Here is a 19,040-nt window from a genome sequence, read left to right as displayed (position 1 = left end):
CATTAGTTAGACTTGTTCACCTGTACTTTCGTTTTCAAACTTTCAACACACAAGGTTACTACAAGCATGAGTTGATAATGTGAGATAACTTGAACAATGGGAGGGTGTACTTCCTTATGAGATTTTAAGGATTGGGAAATAAATTGAGGAAGGGCTGAGAGAGTATTTTAAAAGGGGGTGAACTCATTGTCAAATCAGGAACAGAATGAAGAGTAAAGAAAGGGAACAAGACTGGATTAAAAGGGGGGTGGGGGGAACGTTTTTTAAAAAGATAACATTTGACATTTTTAAGATCTAAAATGTTTCACAATCTGATAAAATGAGAGACTTGCTGTGGTAAATACATTGGTGATCGTCAGCTAACAACCAACAACGGGTTTATTACTATATACAGGGTGCTATAATCAACATGTTCATTCTCGACTGTTGGATCAATTTGGTTGCAAAAACAGTCTGCTCAGATCTCCACATTCATTCACCAATGGGTGATTGGATCACATGACCCTTCCAATGCAAGTCCCATAAAAGGGCCAACTACAGTTCCTGTATGTTGAAACAACAGCACTTGTATAGCACCTTTTTAACATAATGAAACTTCCCAAGGCACTTTACAGGAATACAATAAAACAAAACGTGATGCCAAGTCACGTAAGGGAATATTAGGTCAGAAGATCAAAAGCTTGGTCAAAGTGGTAGATTTTAAGGAGTGTCTTAAAGGAAAAAAATAAGCTGGAAATGTGGAGAAGTCTAGAAGGCAAATTCCAAAGCTTTAGGGCTGAGGAAGCTGAAGGTGCGACTACCATAGAGAAATTAAAATCGGGAATGCTCAAGGATCTGGAATTACGTGAGCACGGATGTTTCAAAAGGTTGTGGGCCTTGAAGAGATGATAAGGATAGGTGGGCCATGAAGGGATTTGAAACCAAAGGTGAGAATTATAAAATGATGACACATTGGGTACCAGTAAAGCAATGTAGATCACAAGTGCAGGGGGTGATATGTGAACAAGACTTGGTGTAAGTTAACACGCTTGCTGCAGATCTTTGGATGAGCTCAAGTCCATGGAGGATGGAATAAGAACATAAGAACATAAGAAATAGGAGCAGGAGTAGGCCATCTAGCCCTTCGAGCCTGCCCCGCCATTCAATAAGATCATGGCTGATCTGTTGTGGCTCAGTTCCACTTTCCCGCCCTCTCCCCATAACCCTTAATCCCCTCTCTTATCAAGAACCCATCAACCCGCTTCTTAAAAATATTTAGCGAGGCAGCCTCCACCACTTCAACGGGCAGAGAATTCCAGAGATTCACCGCCCTTTGAGTGAAGAAGTTCCTCCTCAACTCCGTTCTAAATCGCCTCCCCTTTATCTTGAGGCTGTGCCCCCTAGTCCTACTGTCTTTTTTGAGCGGGAAGAGTCTCTCCACCTCTATCCTATCCATCCCATTCATCATCTTATACGTCTCAATGAGATCTCCCCTCATTCTTCTAAACTCTAACGAGTACAAGCCTAGTTTATTCAGCCTCTCCTCATAGCTCAATCCCCTCAACTCCGGTATCAGCCTAGTAAACCTCCTCTGCACTCCCTCCAGGGCCAAAATGTGGGAGGCCAGTCCAGAATGCATTGGAGTAAAAAAAAAAAAATCTGGAATCAAGAACCTACTGATGAACATGGAACCATTGTCTGTTGTTGAAATAACTGGTTCACTAATGTTGTTGAGGGAAGAAAATCTGCTGTCCTTACCTGGTCTGACCTACAAGTGACTCCAGAGCCACAGAAATGTGGTTGACACTCAACTGCCCTCCAAGGGCAACTTGGAATGGGCAGTAAATGCTGGCCAGCCAGTGGCATCCATATCCCACAAATGAATAAAAATAAAATCAAGCCTAGAGGTTCCAAAAATGACTTTTTAAAATTTGTTTATTGGTGTCACAAGTTGGCTTACATTAACACTACTATTTAAGTTATTGTGAAGAACCCTTAGTCGCCACACTCTGCTGCCTGTTTGAGTACACTACGTTAAGGGAGAATTTAGCATAGCCAATATATCTAACAGCACATCTTTCGGACTGTGGGAGGAAACCTGTGTAACATTGGCCAACTTTGCTCCTGTCTCAACACCTGCAGACGCGGAGAACATGCAGACTCCATATGGGAAGTGAGTAACCCAAACCAGGAATCGAACCCTATCAGCGCTGTGAGGCAGCAACATTAACCATTGTGCCATCATGCCGTTTTAGAGGCAGGTGCTGAGACAGGAGCAAAGTTGGGCAACATTACAGAGGTGGGAAATAGGCAGTTGTAATGATGCTACATGGATATGGAAACTCATCATGGACTCGTATGACAGCAGTGTTGAGAAGACTGGTTTATTCTCAAAAGGCTGTTGCCAACAAGCTTTGGCCTTGCTAGGGAATAGAACTTGCAAAGCAGGGACTGAAAACAGTGACTTCACTCTTGCCAATATCTGATAAGAGCAATTTCTGCTCATCCAATACAAGATCTCAGATAAGCATCTGATAATTTAGCCAATGTGCAGGAGTTGAGAGAGGTAGTAGTAAGGTAGGGTTAAAATAAGTGAAGTTCTAGGCAAGAAAGATTGAACAGCTGTCAGTAACAGTTGTTAGTGTTGTTTAAAGGGTATTTACAACATTAGTGAATGGATTTAACATTCGCTGGCAGTTTAATGGGCAATTAAGCTTTGAATGCAGCATCTTCATGAAAATCACAGAGGTTATTCACTTGATGCCATTTCACATACAGCAATTTGTGGTGATTTGCAATTCCTCGATGCTACTGATTTTTGCTTATTAATAACGTGTGCCATTCACATTCCATTTGTGTCAGCAAATATTTTAGCCCACTTGGGACAGTAGCCTGAAAAACAATATATAGGTACAAGATCTTTTAGTTTCTTTCACCTTTCCTTTCTATCTTGCTTGTGTGAAATGACTTCTCAGGCATGACGAAAATTAGCCCCAATTCGGGGAAGGTTAGTTGGAGTGATAGAAGTCTGAGGTTGAGGAACATTTTTAAAGAAGAAAGAGGTGCAGAAACTTGTTAAAGAAATTTGAGAGGGTGAGTCAGAAATGGAGTATTTGAAGAGAGAAGATAAAGATCTGGAGGAGATACCAAGATATGGTGAGGGCAAGATAATGGAATTAAGACGTGGATTTTAAATTCCATGTGTTAAGGAATGCAGAACAATTGAGGAGCATTGTAGTTGATAACTGTCCCACAGTTGAGTCACTCAGCAGCAATGCCAAGGATTAGGAACAATGAGGCTGCCTTTGTATTTTGTGATCGGGATGTGATGTGACATGTTCATAGGTTGTCAAAAAGTAGTTCACAGTAAATGGAGCTGGGGGAGTGCCATCCTTTTTAATGATCCCAAGATTGAATTGGGCAAGTTGCTCTATCTGTCCATTTCAGTGACCATGCCAGCTTACGTAAGTGTGTAAATTTTTACATTGGTTACACTAATTACTAAATTCAATGGGGTACTTGAGGCCAGTTTTTGATCACGTAAAGAGTATGACCCAAGAACGTGGGGACACCCTAGGACCCCTAGTTAATGGGTACTCCCTCTTCTGTGCAGTAGTATCCTAAGATTTGGACAGATATCCAAATTTGTTTTGGAATATTCTAAAGGATGATGTGAACATAAGAACATAAGAAATAGGAGCAGGAGTAGGCCATCTAGCCCTTTTGAGCCTGCCCCGCCATTCAACGGGAAGAGTCTCTCCACCTCTACCCTATCCATCCCTTTCATCATCTTATACGTCTCAATGAGATCTCCCCTCATCCTTCTAAACTCTAACGAGTACAAGCCCAGTCTATTCAGCCTCTCCTCATAGCTCAACCCCCTCAACTCTGGTATCAGCCTAGTGAACCTCTTCTGCACTCCCTCCAAGGCCAAAATATCCTTGCGCAAGTGCGGCGACCAAAACTGCACACAGTACTCCAGCTGCGGCCTCACCAGTGCCCTGTACAGTTGCAGCAAGACCTCCCTACTTTTATATTCAATCCCCCTCATTATGAAGGCCAGCATCCCACTTGCCTTCCTGACCACCTGCTGCACCTGTAGGCTGGGTTTTTGCGACTCATGCACAAGGACCCCCAGGTCCCTCTGCACTGTAGTATGCTGCAGCTTTTCGCCCTGTAAGTAGTAGTCCTTCCTACCATAGTGGATAACCTCACACTTGCCAACATTGTATTCCATCTGCCAGGTCCTTGCCCACTCGCTCAGCCTATCTAGATCCCTCTGCAGACTTTCCACACCCTCTGCACAATTTGCTGTTCCACTTATCTTTGTGTCATCAGCAGATTTTGACACCTTACTCTTGGCTCCCTCCTCCAGATCATGTATATAAATGGTAAATAGCTGAGGCCCCAGCACCGATCCCTGGGGCACTCCACTAGTCACCAACTGCCAATCCGAATAGCACCCATTCTCTGCCTCCTATTTGACAGCCAATCCCCTATCCACGCTAACACCCTACCCCCAACTCCATGCCCCCTAACCTTCTGTAACAGCCTTCTGTGCGGCGGAGGGGTTGAGCATGTAAAGTAGGGTTTTGTGAGCATAGTGAAATTTTGTGTTGGCTTCTCTAGCCTTTGTACTGCACATTTTCCTAATGTTTGTCACTGGGGGAGAATGATATTAATGGATGGAAAACAGAAGAGAAGTTGTTATAAAGAACATTCTTTGGCCCTTTTCATTTGGAGCAGGAGTGTGGAGAAGTTAGACCATTGGACATGCGTGATGGAGTGGAAGAGTATCTATCCATGTCCACCAGAGCTGTCCCCAATGTGGTGCCAGTGACCACCTACCCGTGAAGTTCAGTTCAATCAGGACCCTCAAATGTCCATTGTCGCATCCTGAGAAATTTCAGAGCTAATGTGAAGTCCTTCATAGTCACTGGGCAAGGGAGCGAGGAGCAAGCAAAGAGGAAGAGCAGACTATTTTTGGAAAAAGCCTCCTAAGTTTCATCCAATCTCTTTACTGTTTTTCTGTCAGTAATACTACAAGTGAAATTTGATCTTATGCTTTTCAAGTCTGCTGTGTTCTAGGGGATAGTTTCATCCTGGTCCAGACGTCACACTGCAGGCGGGTTGTTGGTCCATGACATCACTGTCTGATCACAAAATGAAATATATAAGTGGGTCACATTGTTCCATTCAGTGCCATAATCCATCATTTACAATTGTGCCACTTGTAACAGCAGAGTGTTAATTTTACTTTATTGTTCTTTTCTCCAGGAGACAGTAAGTGTTCAGTGATTTAGCAGAAAGAATTGTGTTGGAAATGAACAGTAGAAGAGACAGCAACATCCATCTGTATTATTGTAAAGCCTTGAATTTCAGTGTTCCTCATTTATCCATTTAAACTAACCCAGAAACCCAGGTCTGATTTAACTAACTTGAATCTTGAGTAGAGACATAAATATTGAAACCTACGTTTTGTCTCAAATTAGCAGCTCCCAGCTATTGGTCACCTCCTGTGTTTGAGGCAGTGCCCCTGGATGTCTGGCCTTATGTCCTCCTGCATAATATTTAAACCTACTGTTGTCCCTTTTTTTATTTCATGTGTCTCGTTGGTCAGCACGTTTACCTCTGATTATTCATTTTGAAGTAACTCTTTTGGAGGCTGAGGGACCTTTGCTTATCTAATGCCAGGAGTCAGCTTCACCACAGAGCAAGGAGGGGAGAGGAGAAAAGTTGGTGCGCAAAACTAGTGACAAATATTCTGAATTAAAGCAAAGTGGTAGACTTCATGATATTTTTCTGGTACTAGGTTATTTCCACTAGGTGAGACTATTGAGCTCTTATTGTAATGTAGAGTTATAGCCACAGGGCAGTGCTGTTCAGAAAGTAAGTGGATATATATATCCAAACTGGTAGTGAAAGAAATCATTTAATTCCAAGATATTAAATAGTGATGTGTAATAAGAATAATAGAGCAGAGCCACATAGACAAATGCAATACATTTGAAAGTTTATCAGTTCATCTTCCGCTTGGGGAATTCTGTAGAAAAAGTATTTCCTCCCACCTCTGGACCTCACATTTTCATCCTGACCAAATATTGTACTACGTGCTCATCGTCATTTTCTTAATGCTCCTGAGAAGTGCTTTCTAACTATAAGAAAAATTTGATTTATTATTGTCACATGTATTAGCATACAGTATTGTTTCTTGCACACTATACTGACAAAGCATACCATACATAAAGAAGGAAAGGAGAGAGTGCAGAATGTAGTGTTACAGTCATTGCTAGGGTGTAGAGAAACTTCAATTTAGTGGGAGGTAGGTCCATTCAAAAATCTGATGGCTGCAAGGAAGGAAGCTGTTTTTGAGTTGGTTGATATCGACCTCAGACTTTTGTATCTTTTTCCCAACAGACAAAGGTGGAGGAGAATATGTCCAGAATGTGTAGAGTCCTTAATTATGCTGGCTGCTTTTCCAAGGCAGGCAGTGTAGATAGTGTCGATGGATGGGAGGCTGGTGTGCAAGATGGGCTGGGCTTCATTCACAACCCTTTTGTAGTTTCTTGCGGTCTTGCAAGAGCAGCAGCCACATTAAGCTGTGACACAACCTGAAAGAATGCTTACTATGATGCATCTGTAAAAGTTGGTGATAGTCATAGCAGACATGCCAAATTTCCTTAGGCTTCTGAGAAAGTAGTGGTGTTTGTGGGCTTTCTTAACTATAGTGTTGGAAAGAATGGAAGTATTAAATTACAACATAGGTAAAAATGATGATGTTTGCATAGTTACTCATACTTTAATATTTGGTTCACTGCAACTTAACTCTGAGGTCAGTGCCAGTACTTCTATTTATAGTTTCTGTGTATAAGAGTTTACCTGATCTCTTAAATGTTTAATGTCTGAGGAACTTTCCTCTGAAAATGCCCATTTTGTTCTATCTGCAAAATAACTGATGATCTCCAATAGGAACTTGTTGCCTAAGCTGCTGCATGAAAAACAACCAATTGGGACATCCTAGAACAGTGGGCAACCTGCAGCCCGTGGGCCACATGTGGCCCACCTGGGTTCTGCACGTGGCCCACGAGACATTTTGTTGACCATTGCCCACACGCAGAGTTGCCAATTCTGCTGATTTCCATCCACGTAGTTTTTATTTTCCCGTTGATGTGACGGAAGTGATGGGCACAAAGAGCAAGTGAAGGGAGATGCGCATTGACTGTGAGACCTTCCTCTGTGTTCAAAATATAAATATTCCTTGTGTTTTTACCATTTTAAGTTTTTGTTTCTATAACAAATCTATAATTCATTATTAAATATTTGCTGTGTAATAAATGTATTTGAACATAGAACATAGAACATTACAGCGCAGAACAGGCCCTTCGGCCCACGATGTTGCACCGACCAGTTACAAAAACAATGACCCACTAGCCTATACCAATCCCTTTTCGTCCATAAACCTATCCAGAGATCTCTTAAACGCCCCCAAACTAGACGCATTTACAACTGCAGCAGGCAGGGCATTCCAATCCCTCACCACCCGCTGGGTAAAGAACCTACCCCTGACATCCGTCCTGTAGCTACCCCCCCTTAATTTAAAGCCATGCCCCTTATTCATGGGGCTCTGGTTAGTCAACAAGCCCGATTTTTCAATCTTGCAGTCCACTGAGCTGAAGGAGGGCCCCTCATGCAGCCCACTCACTAGCCCTTAATTTTTAGCACTTAATCTTTTTTTTAGGTGCTTAACTAGTATTGGTTGTTAGATTAAAAACTAAATAAAGGGAGAAGATGTCATTTGGTAGGGTTGTGTGCTACTCCTGTGAAATTTGGGATATCATGGACACTTCAAGTGTCCCTGAGGGGTCCATCTGTGGGAAGTGCATCCAGTTGCAGATGCTCACCGAATGCATGGATCAATTAGCTGAAATTATTATAGATAATAGCCACAGAAGTGTGGTCACACCCTAGGTGCAGAAAGATAGATGGGTGACAGCCAGTGCAGGGGTCCTTTTATGGCTGTCCCCCATCTAACAAGTATGCTATTTTTGAATACTGAAAAGGAGGAAGACCCATCAGGGGACAGCAACATCAGTAGAGCAAAGGTACCATGGCTAGCTGTGCTGCACAGAGTGGGGGTACAAATTATAACAAAGCAATAGTAGTAGGGGATTCAATAGTCATGGCACAAGTAAGTGTTTCTGTGGCGGTGAAAGGTGCTCCAGGATGGTAGTTTACCCCCCCGGCACCAGAGTCCTAGATGTCTTTGAGCAGGTACAAGGCATCCTAAAATAATAATATTGCTGGAGTTGGGGATAGTGATGAAAATTGTTAAAGAATACAGCAAGATATAGGCTGGAAAATTGGGCGGAGAAATGGCTGATGGTATTTAATCTGGACAAATGCAAGGTGATTCATTTTGGTAGATTCAATTCAGGTGGGAGCTATAAAGTAAATAGCAGAACCATTAGGAGCATAGACACAGATTTGGGAGTACAGGTCAACAGATCCTTAAAAGTGGCAGCACAGATGGAAAAGGTGGTGAAGGCATATGGCATGCTTGCTTTCATTGGCTGGGGCATTGAATATAAAAGTTGGCAAATTATGTTAGTTTATATGAAATGTTGATTCTGCCACATTTGGAATACTGTGTCCAATTCTGGTCACCACACTACCAGAAGGATGTGGTGACTTTGGAGGGAGTAAAGAAAAGGAATACCAGGATGTTGCCTGGTATGCAGGGTATTAGCTATGAAGAGAGAGTGAATTTTTCTCCCTGGAAAGAGAGCTGAGGGGTGACCTGATAGAAGTTTTATAAAATTGTAGGGGCATAGACAGGGCAGCATGGTGGCACAGTGGCAGAGGCTCAGGTTCAATTCCTGGCTCGGTCACTGTCTGTGTGGAGTTCGCACATTCTCCCCATGTCTGTGTGGGTTTCCTCCTAAAGCCCAAAGATGTGGGGGTTAAGTTGATTGGCTGTGCTAAATTGCCCTTTAGTGTCAGTGAGACTAGGTAGGGTAAATGCGAGGGGCTATGGGGTTAGGGCCAAGGTGGGTTTGTGGTTGGTGCAGACTTGATGGGCCAAATAGCCACCTCCTACGCTGTAGGATTCTATGATAAATAAGGTGAACAGTTGGAAGCTTTCTCCCAGGGCAGAAATGACAACTACAAGGGGCACAAGTTCAAGGTAAGGCGGGGAAAGGTTCAGTAGATATGTAGGGGGGGAAACTTTTACAGAGGGTGGTGGGTGCCTGGAATGCACTGCAAAGTGAGGTGGTTGAGGCAGACACGTTAGCAACATTTAAAACTTATCTGGATAGATACATGAGCAGGCGGGGAATAAAGGGACACAGACAGTTGGTCTAAGAACGTAAGAACATAAGAAATAGGAGCAGGAGTAGGCCATCTAGCCCTTCGAGCCTGCCCCACCATTCAATAAGATCATGGCTGATCTGTCGTGGCTCAGTTCCACATTCCCGCCCTTTCCCCATAACCCTTAATCTCCTTGCCTATCAAAAACCTATCAACCCGTGTCTTAAATATATTGAGCGAGGCGGCCTCCACCACTTCAATGGGCAGAGAATTCCAGAGATTCACCACCCTTTGAGTGAAGAAGTTCCTCCTCAACTCCGTTCTAAACCGCTCCCCCCTCCCCCCTTTGAAGGTGGCAGTACGGTGGAGAAGGCAGCATATGGTATGCTTGCCTTTATAGGAAGGGGTATAGAGTATAAAAGCTGGCGTCTAATGTTGCAGTTGTATAGAATGTTGGTTAGACCACATTCGGAGTACTGCGCCCAGTTCTGGTCGCTGCACTACCGGAAGGACATGGAGACCTTGGAGACAGTGCACAGGTGGTTTACCAGGATGCTGCCTGGTATGGAAGGTCTTAGCTATGAGAAGAGATTGGGCAAATTGGGGCTGTTCTCCCTGGAAAGACGGAGAATGAGGGGAGACCTAATAGAGGTGTATAAGATTATGAAGGGTATAGATAGAGTGAACAGTGGGAAGCTTTTTCCCAGGTTGGATACGAAAATCACGAGGGGTCATGGGCTTAGGGTTAGAGGGGCAAGGTACATTTCAGATGTTAGAGGGAGGTTTTTCACACAGAGGGTTGTGGGGGCCTGGAATGCACTGCCAAGCAGGGTGGTGGAGGCAGGCACGCTAGAGTTGTTTATGGCTTACCTAGATAGACACATGAGCAGACTAGAGATGGAGAGATACAAAAGAATGTTCTAGTTAAGGATCAAGAGCCTCAGGACGTTCCTGGGAATCAACAGATTCCTATGGGCCGTCCAACATATTTTATGGCTCACCTGTCTCTTACATTGGAGCTACTGGCGATCTTCCATGAATATCTGTATAGGCTGTGTACATTTATTGATGTTTTTTTTATTTACATCCACGCATGTATTACGATCTTATTGGCTGACAAGGGGCATACACGTGGTGGGTCACGCGAGGGCTGCTCTTTGATGTTGCTTTGAGAGTTGCCTAGTGCTTCATGTTGTTAGCTTAAACTGGACCAATTGACGGGCAATACGACAGCTCAGTGACTATCACTGTTTGCTGTGCAGATACAGGGACCCGGGTTGGATCTCTGACGTGGGTCGGTGTCTGTGGGAGTTTGCACATTCTCCCCATGCTTGCGTGGGTTTTCTCCGGGTGCTCCGGTTTCCTCCCATGCCCCAAAAACGTGCCTTTAGGCTGATTGGTGTTAATAAATTGTCCCTAAATTAGACCTCCCTTAATCTGGCACACATATAATTCTCTAAATCTGTACCCCTTACTGTGGAGTCCAACAGGCATAGACAAAAGTCGTAGGTAGGAGGAGGATTGGAATGAGGCACTCGGAGTGTTAAAATGGGCAGCGCGGGCTTGTAGGGCTGAACGGCCTGTTTCCTGTGCTGTGTTGCTCTTTGTTAAAACAAAAGATACAATTCTAAAGGGAGTTCAGGAACAGAGGGACTTGGTTGTATATGTGCAATAATCATTTAAGATGGTAAGAGAAATTACGATCAAGGTTAAAGTTGACATCCTGGGATATATAAATTGATATAGGGAGCACAAAAGCAAGGAATGACACTACACTTGTATAAAACTTGTTCACTCTCAACTGGAGTACTGGGCATCATACATTAACATGGATGTGAAGGCATTAGAGTGGGTGTAGAAAAGATTCATAGGAATTGTTCTAGGGATGAGGAACTTTGGTTACGTAGAAAGATTGGGGAGGCTGGCGTCGTTCTCCTTGGAGAACAATAAGTGGAGATTTGATTGAGGTATTCAAAACCATGAGGTTGCCTGGACAGAGTAGTCAGGGAAAAGTTGGAAAGCCATGATGTGGAGATGCTGGCGTTAGACTGGGCTGGGCACAGTAAAAAGTCTCAACACCAGATTTATTTGGTAGCACAAGCCTTCCGAGCGTTGCTCCTTCATCAGATGATAGCCCTGAGTGGTCCACTCATCTGATAAAGGCGCAGCACCCAAAAGCTTGTGCTACCAAATGAACCTGTTGGACTTCAACCTGATGTTATGAGACTTCTCATTTTGTCAGGAAGTCCTTGAATCAGAGAACACAGATTTAATTAGCAAAATAAATATGGTGATAATGAGAAAAAAAATCATGCGCAACAAACTGTTGGGATCAGGAGTGCAGTGGAAGCAAATTCAACCAAGTCTTTCAAACGGGAATGGAATCAAAGGAAATAAAATAGTAGCACTATCAGGAAAGGACAGGGGAAACGACACTAGGTGAAATGCTCCTTCAAGAGCACTGGGCCGGCATAGAGAAGGAGGGTCTGTTCCTAACCACTTTTTTTTTGTCCTAGGTTGCCTATCACTGTCCTACTCGCACTTTAGAACTAATGGATGAATATTTTAAAGATTGTGGTGTGAGGGTAAAAAGGAGTGGCATACTTCACATCACCAAAAGCTTTAACTTCTTACAGAGCTGCTTATATGTGGTCTCTTGGTGTGGATGAGATCCTTCTATATTCTTCAGCCATTGGTTTGCATTGTAGAAATTTTTCACAGCTGGTGGCCTCATCAACCTAGAATCATACAGTGCAGAAAAAGCCCTTCGGCCCAACGTGTCCTCACTGACACATTAGAAACACCTGAACTCCCACCTAATCCCATCTGCCAGCACTTGGCCCATAGCCCTGAATGTTATGATGCACCAAGTGCTCAGCCAGATACTTTTTTAAAGGATGTGAGGCAGCCCACCTCTACCACCCTCCCAGGCAGCACATTCCAGACCGTCACCACCCTCTGGGTAAAAATGTTTTTCCTCACAACCCTCCCCCCGAAAACCTCTTGCCCATCACTTTTTGAACCTATGTTCCCTCGTGACTGATCCTGCAACTAAGGGAACCAACTGCTCCTTATCCACTCTCTGTTGATGTCTCTCATAATCTTGTACACCTTGATCAGGTTGCCCCTCAGTCTTCTCTGTTCCAATGAAAACAACGCAAGCCTACGCAATCTCTCCTCATAACCTAATCTTTCCATCCCAGGCAGCGTCCTGGTGAATCTCCTCTGCACCCCCTCTACTGCAATCACATCCTTCTGGAAGCTGAGGCTTCAACGAAGTTCTATAGAACATGACCACCCTGCTTTTGTAATCTATGCTTTGATTGATAAAGGCAAATGACCCATATGTCTTTTTCACCACCCTACTAACATGCCCTTCTGCTTTCAGACCTGTGGAACAAAGGGACCTTGGCATGTATGTCCAGAGAACTTCCTATTGTCCTACCATTCATTGAGTAATTTTTGTCACATTACTCCTTCCAAAGTGTATCACCTCACATTTTTTTCAGGGTTAAATTCCATTTGCCACTTCCTTGCCCATTTGACCATTCCATCCATATCATCTTGTAGCCCAAGACATTCTTGTAGCCTCACTGTCAACTATCCGCTCAATCTTTGTGTCATCCACAAGCTGACTAATCCTACACTGGACATAGTTATCTATATCTGTTATATAAATGACAAATAGTAGGGGATCCAACACAGACCCCTATGGTCACTCAACACTGGCTTCCAGTCATTAAACAGCCTCCTGTCATCACCTTCTGTGTTCTCCAACTGAGCCAATTTTGAATCCACTTTATCAAATTACCTTGTATCCCATGTGCATTTACCTTCTTTACAAGTCTCCCATGTGGAACCTTGTCAAAGGCTTTGCTGAAATCTATATAAACTATATCAACTGCACCATCCTCTTTTGCACACCTGGTCACTTCCTCAAAAAATTCAAACAAATTTGTTAGGCATGACCTCCCTCTGATGAAGCCATGGTGACTATCCCTGGTCAAGCCTTGCCTCTCCAATTAGAGATAAATGCTTTGTTTCAGAAGTTTCTCCAATAGTTTCCCTACCAGTGACGTGAGGCTCACTGGTCTGGAGTTACCTGGTTTATCACTACAACTTCCATCTGCTACTTAACTGCCCATTTGACCATTCCGTCTATATCTTCTTGTGGCCCAAGACATTTCGCCTCACTGTTAACCACCCATTCAGCCTTTGTCATCCGCGAATTTACTAATCCTACCCCCTCACGTTGTCATCAATGACATTTATATAAATGACAAATAATAAGGGGCCCAACACAGATCCCTATGGACACTGGCTTCCAGTCACTAATGTCAAGATGCTGGCTTTGGACTGGGGTCTCGCAACACCAGGTTAAAGTCCAACAAGTTGGTGTGTCAATACCAGATTCATCAGCCACACTCGAGACAACCCGGAACATCACCCAAGCACAACGCAACGCCATATGCACGCTCAAGAAAACCCACAACATTGTCATCAAATCAGAAAAGGAAGGACCGACGTCATGCTGAACAGAACGGATTACTGCAAAGAAGTATACCGACAACCAAACAGGGAATACTAAAGACAGTTACCCACAGATCTGACTAAAAAACACACCCATCAAGACTTTTTGATCCGGACCTTCAGAGCACTCTCCGTGCTCTCATCCCACGTACCCCCTGCGTTGGAGATCTCTACTGTCACCCGAAGATACACAAGGCAAACGCGCTCGGCCACCCCATTGTATCGGGCAACGGGACCCTGTGCAAGAACCCTTCCGGCTACATTTGAGGGCATCCTGAAATCCACTGTACAAAGAACTCCCAGCTTTTGTTGCAACACTATGGACTTCCTACAGAAACTCAGCGCACATGAAGTAGTTGAACCAGGAGTACTCCTCATCACAATGGATGTCTCAGCAGTCTACACCATCATCCCCCATGACGATGGCATTGCTGTGACTGCTTCAATGCTCAATGCCAACAACTGCTAGTTTCCAGATGCAATTTTACAACTCATCTGCTTCATCCTGGACCACAGTGTCTTCACCTTCAACCAGTTCTACATCCAGACACACGGAACGGCTATGGGGACCAAATTTGCATCTCTATGCCAACATCTTCATGCACAGGTTTGAACAAGATCTCTTCACCACACTGAACTTTCAACCGATGCTATACACTAGATACATTGATGATGTTTTCTTCCTTTTGGACTCACAGCGGACAATCACTGAAACAACTGTGACATCAAGTTCCATCCCACCGTCAGACTCCCCACGGACTACTCTCCGGAATCGGTTGCATTCTTGGACACGCGCATCTCCATTTTAGGACAGTCATCTCAGCACTTCACTGTACTGCAAGCCCACGGGTAACCTCATGATGCGCCACTTCTCCAGTTTCTACCCTAAACCTGTTAAAGAAGCCATCCCCTATGGACAAGCCCTCTACATACACAGGATCTGCTCAGATGAGAAGAATTACAACAGACACCTCCAGACCCTGAAAGATGTCTCATAAGAACAGGATATGGCACTTGACTCATTGATCAACAGTTCTGATGCACCACAGAGAAAAGCCACACTGACCACCTCAGAAGACGAACACAGGACGTGGCGGACAGAGTACCCTTCATCGTCCAGTGCTTCCCTGGAGCGGAGAAGCTACGACATCTTCTCCGGAGCCTTCAACGTGTCATTGATGAAGATGAACATCTCACCAAGGCCATCCCCCAACCCCCAATTTTTGCCTTTGCACTAACGCACAACCTCAATCAGACCATTATCTGCAGCAAACTACCTAGCCTTCAGGAGAACAGTGACCACAACACCACACAACCCTGCCACAGCAACCTCTGCATGACGTGCTGGATCATTGACATGGATGCCATCATCTCACATGAGAACACCATTCACCAGGTACAATGTATATACTCTTGCAACTCGGCCAACGTTGTCTACCTGATACAAGGCAGGAAATGATGATGGCCTGAGGCATGGTACATTAGGGAGACCATGCAGATATTACGACAATGGGTGAATCAACACCGCTCAACAATCACCAGGTAAGAGTGCTCCCTTCCTGTTGGGGAACACTTCAGCGGTCTCAGGCATTTGGCCTCTGCTCTTCGGGTAAGCATTCTCCAAGGCGGCCTTCACGACACACAGCGCAGAGTCGCTGAGCAGAGACTGATAGCCAAGTTCCGCGCACACGAGGACGGCCTCAACCAGGATCTTGGGTTCATGTCATGCTATTATAACGCCCACGACTTGCCTGGACTTGCAAAATCTCACTAACTGTTGAGTTTGGAGACAAAACACATTTCTTTAATCTGTGCTTATTTCTCTCTCCACTCAAGTTATCTGCACCTTTTAAGACTTCTTTACCTGTAAAGACTCGCATTCTAATTTTTTTTGTAAATTGAGTTGTCTTTATATGCCCTGTTTGTGAATAGAACTCCCACTCGCCTGATGAAGGGGCAGCACTCCGAAAGCTAGTGGCTTTTACTATCAAATATACCTGTTGGACTTTAACCTGGTGTTGTGAGACTGCTTACTGAAGCAGCCAACTGTTATCACCCTCTGTCTCCTACAACTGATGTGGAAATGCCAGTGTTGGATTGGGGTAAATATAGGTTTACTTGTACAACTGAATCAATTTTGAATCCACTTTATTACATCACCCTGTAGACCATGTGAAGAAGATAAATTCACAAGTCTACCATGTGGGACTTTGTCAAAGGCTTTGCTGAAATCCATGTAAACTGCATTGACTACACTATCTCGTCTACACACCTGATCACCACCTCAAAAAAAAAATTCAATCAAATATGTTAGGCAGATATTTTGTAGACCAGGGCAGGGCAATGAATAGTAGATTTTTCAATGGATCTTGTCAGCTGCCAATAGTCTGTAACTTGGCCCTGTAAACAGTGACATTTCTCGTAGGTAATGTGACATTTCCTGTGCAACCACAGTGGAACATTCTTCTGAATGCCTACAGGGTCATTTGTTAGCAGCAAGGCCAGCTGCACATCACAAAACTCAATGGGGAAAGAGTGGCTCAGTTCTCTTGCTCCCCTGAGACTCAGACTGCACTGTGGGTGCAGCATTAGTCATCAGTGACAATAATATTTTGAGTGCACACATTTGCATTGGGGACTGCTTTCACTGATGGTAATATGTAATTTATAACATTTCTCAGGTGCCTGTGGCAATACTTTATGTAAAACACGATGGTAAAGGCAAAATACTGCAGATGCTGGAATCTGAAACAAAAACAGAAAATGTTGGGAAAGCTCAGCAGGTCTGATGGCATCTGTGGAGCGAGAGTAGAGCCAATGTTTCGAGTCTGGATGATTCTTTGTCGGAGCTGTGATGAAGGGTCATTGTCTCTAAAGGTTGGCTCTAATCTTTCTCCACTAATCCTGTCAGACCTGCTGAGTTTCTTCAGCACTTCCTGTTTTTGTTTAATATTAAATACATTCATTCCTTTTTTAATAAAAAAAGGAAACAAACTCCATATGCTGGCAATTTAAAATAAAAACAAAATGTTGGAATAAACAATATTCCTGTTTGACTTCCCATGAGAAAAGTAGAATCAACATTTATGGTGTATACCCATCACCAATCCTAAAAGACAGGCATTCCCGATTTTTTTTTTAATCTTGGTTTCTGGCATTTGTAGTTTATTGTTCCTTCCTATTTTTATAGAATGTTCATTATCATCTGGCTGATAATTAATTAATATTTCACAAACTATATGTATTTGCCCTTAATGTCCTTTTTCAGTTGTAGTTCTTTACTCAGGAGCAAGGCTGAGACAATATGCATGAGGCAAGTGACCAAAGCTGTTCATTATTTGAGAAGGAATGTAGCAATAATGAGACAAGGCTTCAACAATATGTTTGGTGATTTTCTCACTGTTGTGTGCATTTTCTTTAAGAATGCAAACATTTTGTGTCCATAGGCTGGAATTTTCCAGCCATTTCACCCCCACCCCTGCCGCAAATGCTGCTGCTGCTGCTAGCGAGAATGGAGAACTTAGTGCTCTGCTAGACCTCCGTTCACTGACGTGAGTCCAGAAAATTCCAGCCCATATGCTGCTTTTTCCTAAAAGCAGCCTTAATGCAATGTGTTGAACCCAGCTCATTTCCTATTCAATCCAGATGTAGGCAGGATGGAAAGTGAGCCAAGGGTTAGTATCTTGTGTAACTCTTTCACTGTAAACTTCTTTTTTCAGATACTGGGTCTGTTGGTGTGGATATTAATAGCGAGTACAGAATATTTCTCCGTCTCTGCGTTTGGCTGGGTAATGTTTGTGGCAGTCTTTTATTGGGTGCTCACAGTGTTCTTTTTGATCTTCTACATCACCATGGCTTACACTAAGATTCCTCAAGTACCATGGACCACAGTGGTGAGTAACCTCTGGCTTACCATTTGCCCCTTCTAATTTCTCCTAAATGATTCCCCTGAATTTCTGACCTGTTGTCCTATTCATATCGGGATAAATGGTGCTGGTTCCTGCCCTGTATGTCATACTTGCTAAATGATTAGTTTCTGTTTAGTGTATATTAGTGCTACAAGTAGGTTTACATTAACACTGCAATGAAGTTACTGTGAAAATCCCCTAGTCTACACACTCCTGCACCTGTTCGGGTACACTGAGGGGGAACTTAGCATGGTCAAATGCACCTAACTAGCATGTCTTTTGGACTGTGGAAGGAAACCGGAGGAAAGTCACATAGACACGGGGAGAACGTGCAGACCCTCCACAGTGACCCAAGTCGGAAATTGAACCCGGGTCTCTGGCACTGTGAGGCAGCAGTGCTAGGCACTGTGTTGCCCCCATATGAGCTTGGAAATTAAGTTGAAGCATTGCTACTAATGCTAATTCCTGCCTTGACATGCACCCCTGCATCCCTTGAGAGTAGGACCTTCAGCTGAAGCCCCGGTTGAATTTCCCTTCCCCTAGATTGGGAGCTCCAGCCAATTTTTTGTGTCCCAAATTCTGTTTGAGCTGAGATCAGTTAATAAGAGAATGGGAATAAAGCTAGAAGGTAAACTAATCAGGAGGAGGTAGCAGGGAAGGGCAAAAGTAACAGTTAACATGTGGTGTGCAAATGCTAAAGTTCTGGGATATTAACTGATCTCAGTTCAGCTCCTTCGAACCAGGGTACCCCAGATAGCTTGATGAATATCAACCTTGAGTTGAGGAAGACCATTGAAGTGAGAGTGACAGTGTGGAGCTTAATGGAAGTTTTACCTTTTAGAGAGAATTAAGTTTAGAATGAGGTTGGACAGGCATTTTATTTTCTTCAATTTAATACTGTGAAATGAATTAAGTGTGACTCTTTGCAAGTGTTGGATGTAACTGGGAATTAGCTATGTCAGACACCTGAGGGTGGCAGTGCAGGGAACTCTTGTCATTGTATGTGGAGTGCAAAACATGGATCAGCAAGGACCTTCATTATATACAGAACAGCTCATTTGAACATAATAGATCTTGTGCTGTCATCCTATTCGATCATGGCTGATCTGTAACTCAACTCAGTATTTGCCTTTGATCTATAACCACGTAGCCTAATCTCTCGATCTTGGTTTTGAAAATTTCAGTTGACCGAGAGTTTTTGTGGGGATAGGAGTTTCCTCTTGGTTAAAAGGCGCTTCCGGATTGTTTTTCTGAGTGGCTTAACTGTAATTTTAAAATGATTCCTCTATTTGAGGAAATAGTTACTCTGAATCT

The 19,040-nt window shown here is 43.6% G+C and overlaps 1 protein-coding gene across 3 annotated transcripts in view; it reads left to right on the top strand.

Moving 5' to 3' along the window:
• Positions 1–19,040, top strand: part of cmtm8b (CKLF-like MARVEL transmembrane domain containing 8b) — a 55,110-nt gene that overhangs the window by 30,107 nt on the left and 5,963 nt on the right. For all 3 annotated transcript variants that reach the window (XM_080210040.1, XM_080210023.1, XM_080210032.1), the window contains exon 2: positions 17,538–17,711. In XM_080210040.1, the coding sequence (XP_080066166.1) occupies positions 17,538–17,711 (174 nt within the window). The remainder of the gene's footprint in view (positions 1–17,537; positions 17,712–19,040) is intronic.

This window comes from Carcharhinus amblyrhynchos, chromosome 2 (genome assembly GCF_965287045.1).
Source record: "Carcharhinus amblyrhynchos chromosome 2, sCarAmb.v2.hapA, whole genome shotgun sequence".
NCBI classification, from domain to species: domain Eukaryota; kingdom Metazoa; phylum Chordata; class Chondrichthyes; order Carcharhiniformes; family Carcharhinidae; genus Carcharhinus; species Carcharhinus amblyrhynchos.
The sequence above is the reverse complement of the archived record's forward strand: the minus strand, read 5'-3'. Positions and strand labels throughout refer to the sequence as shown.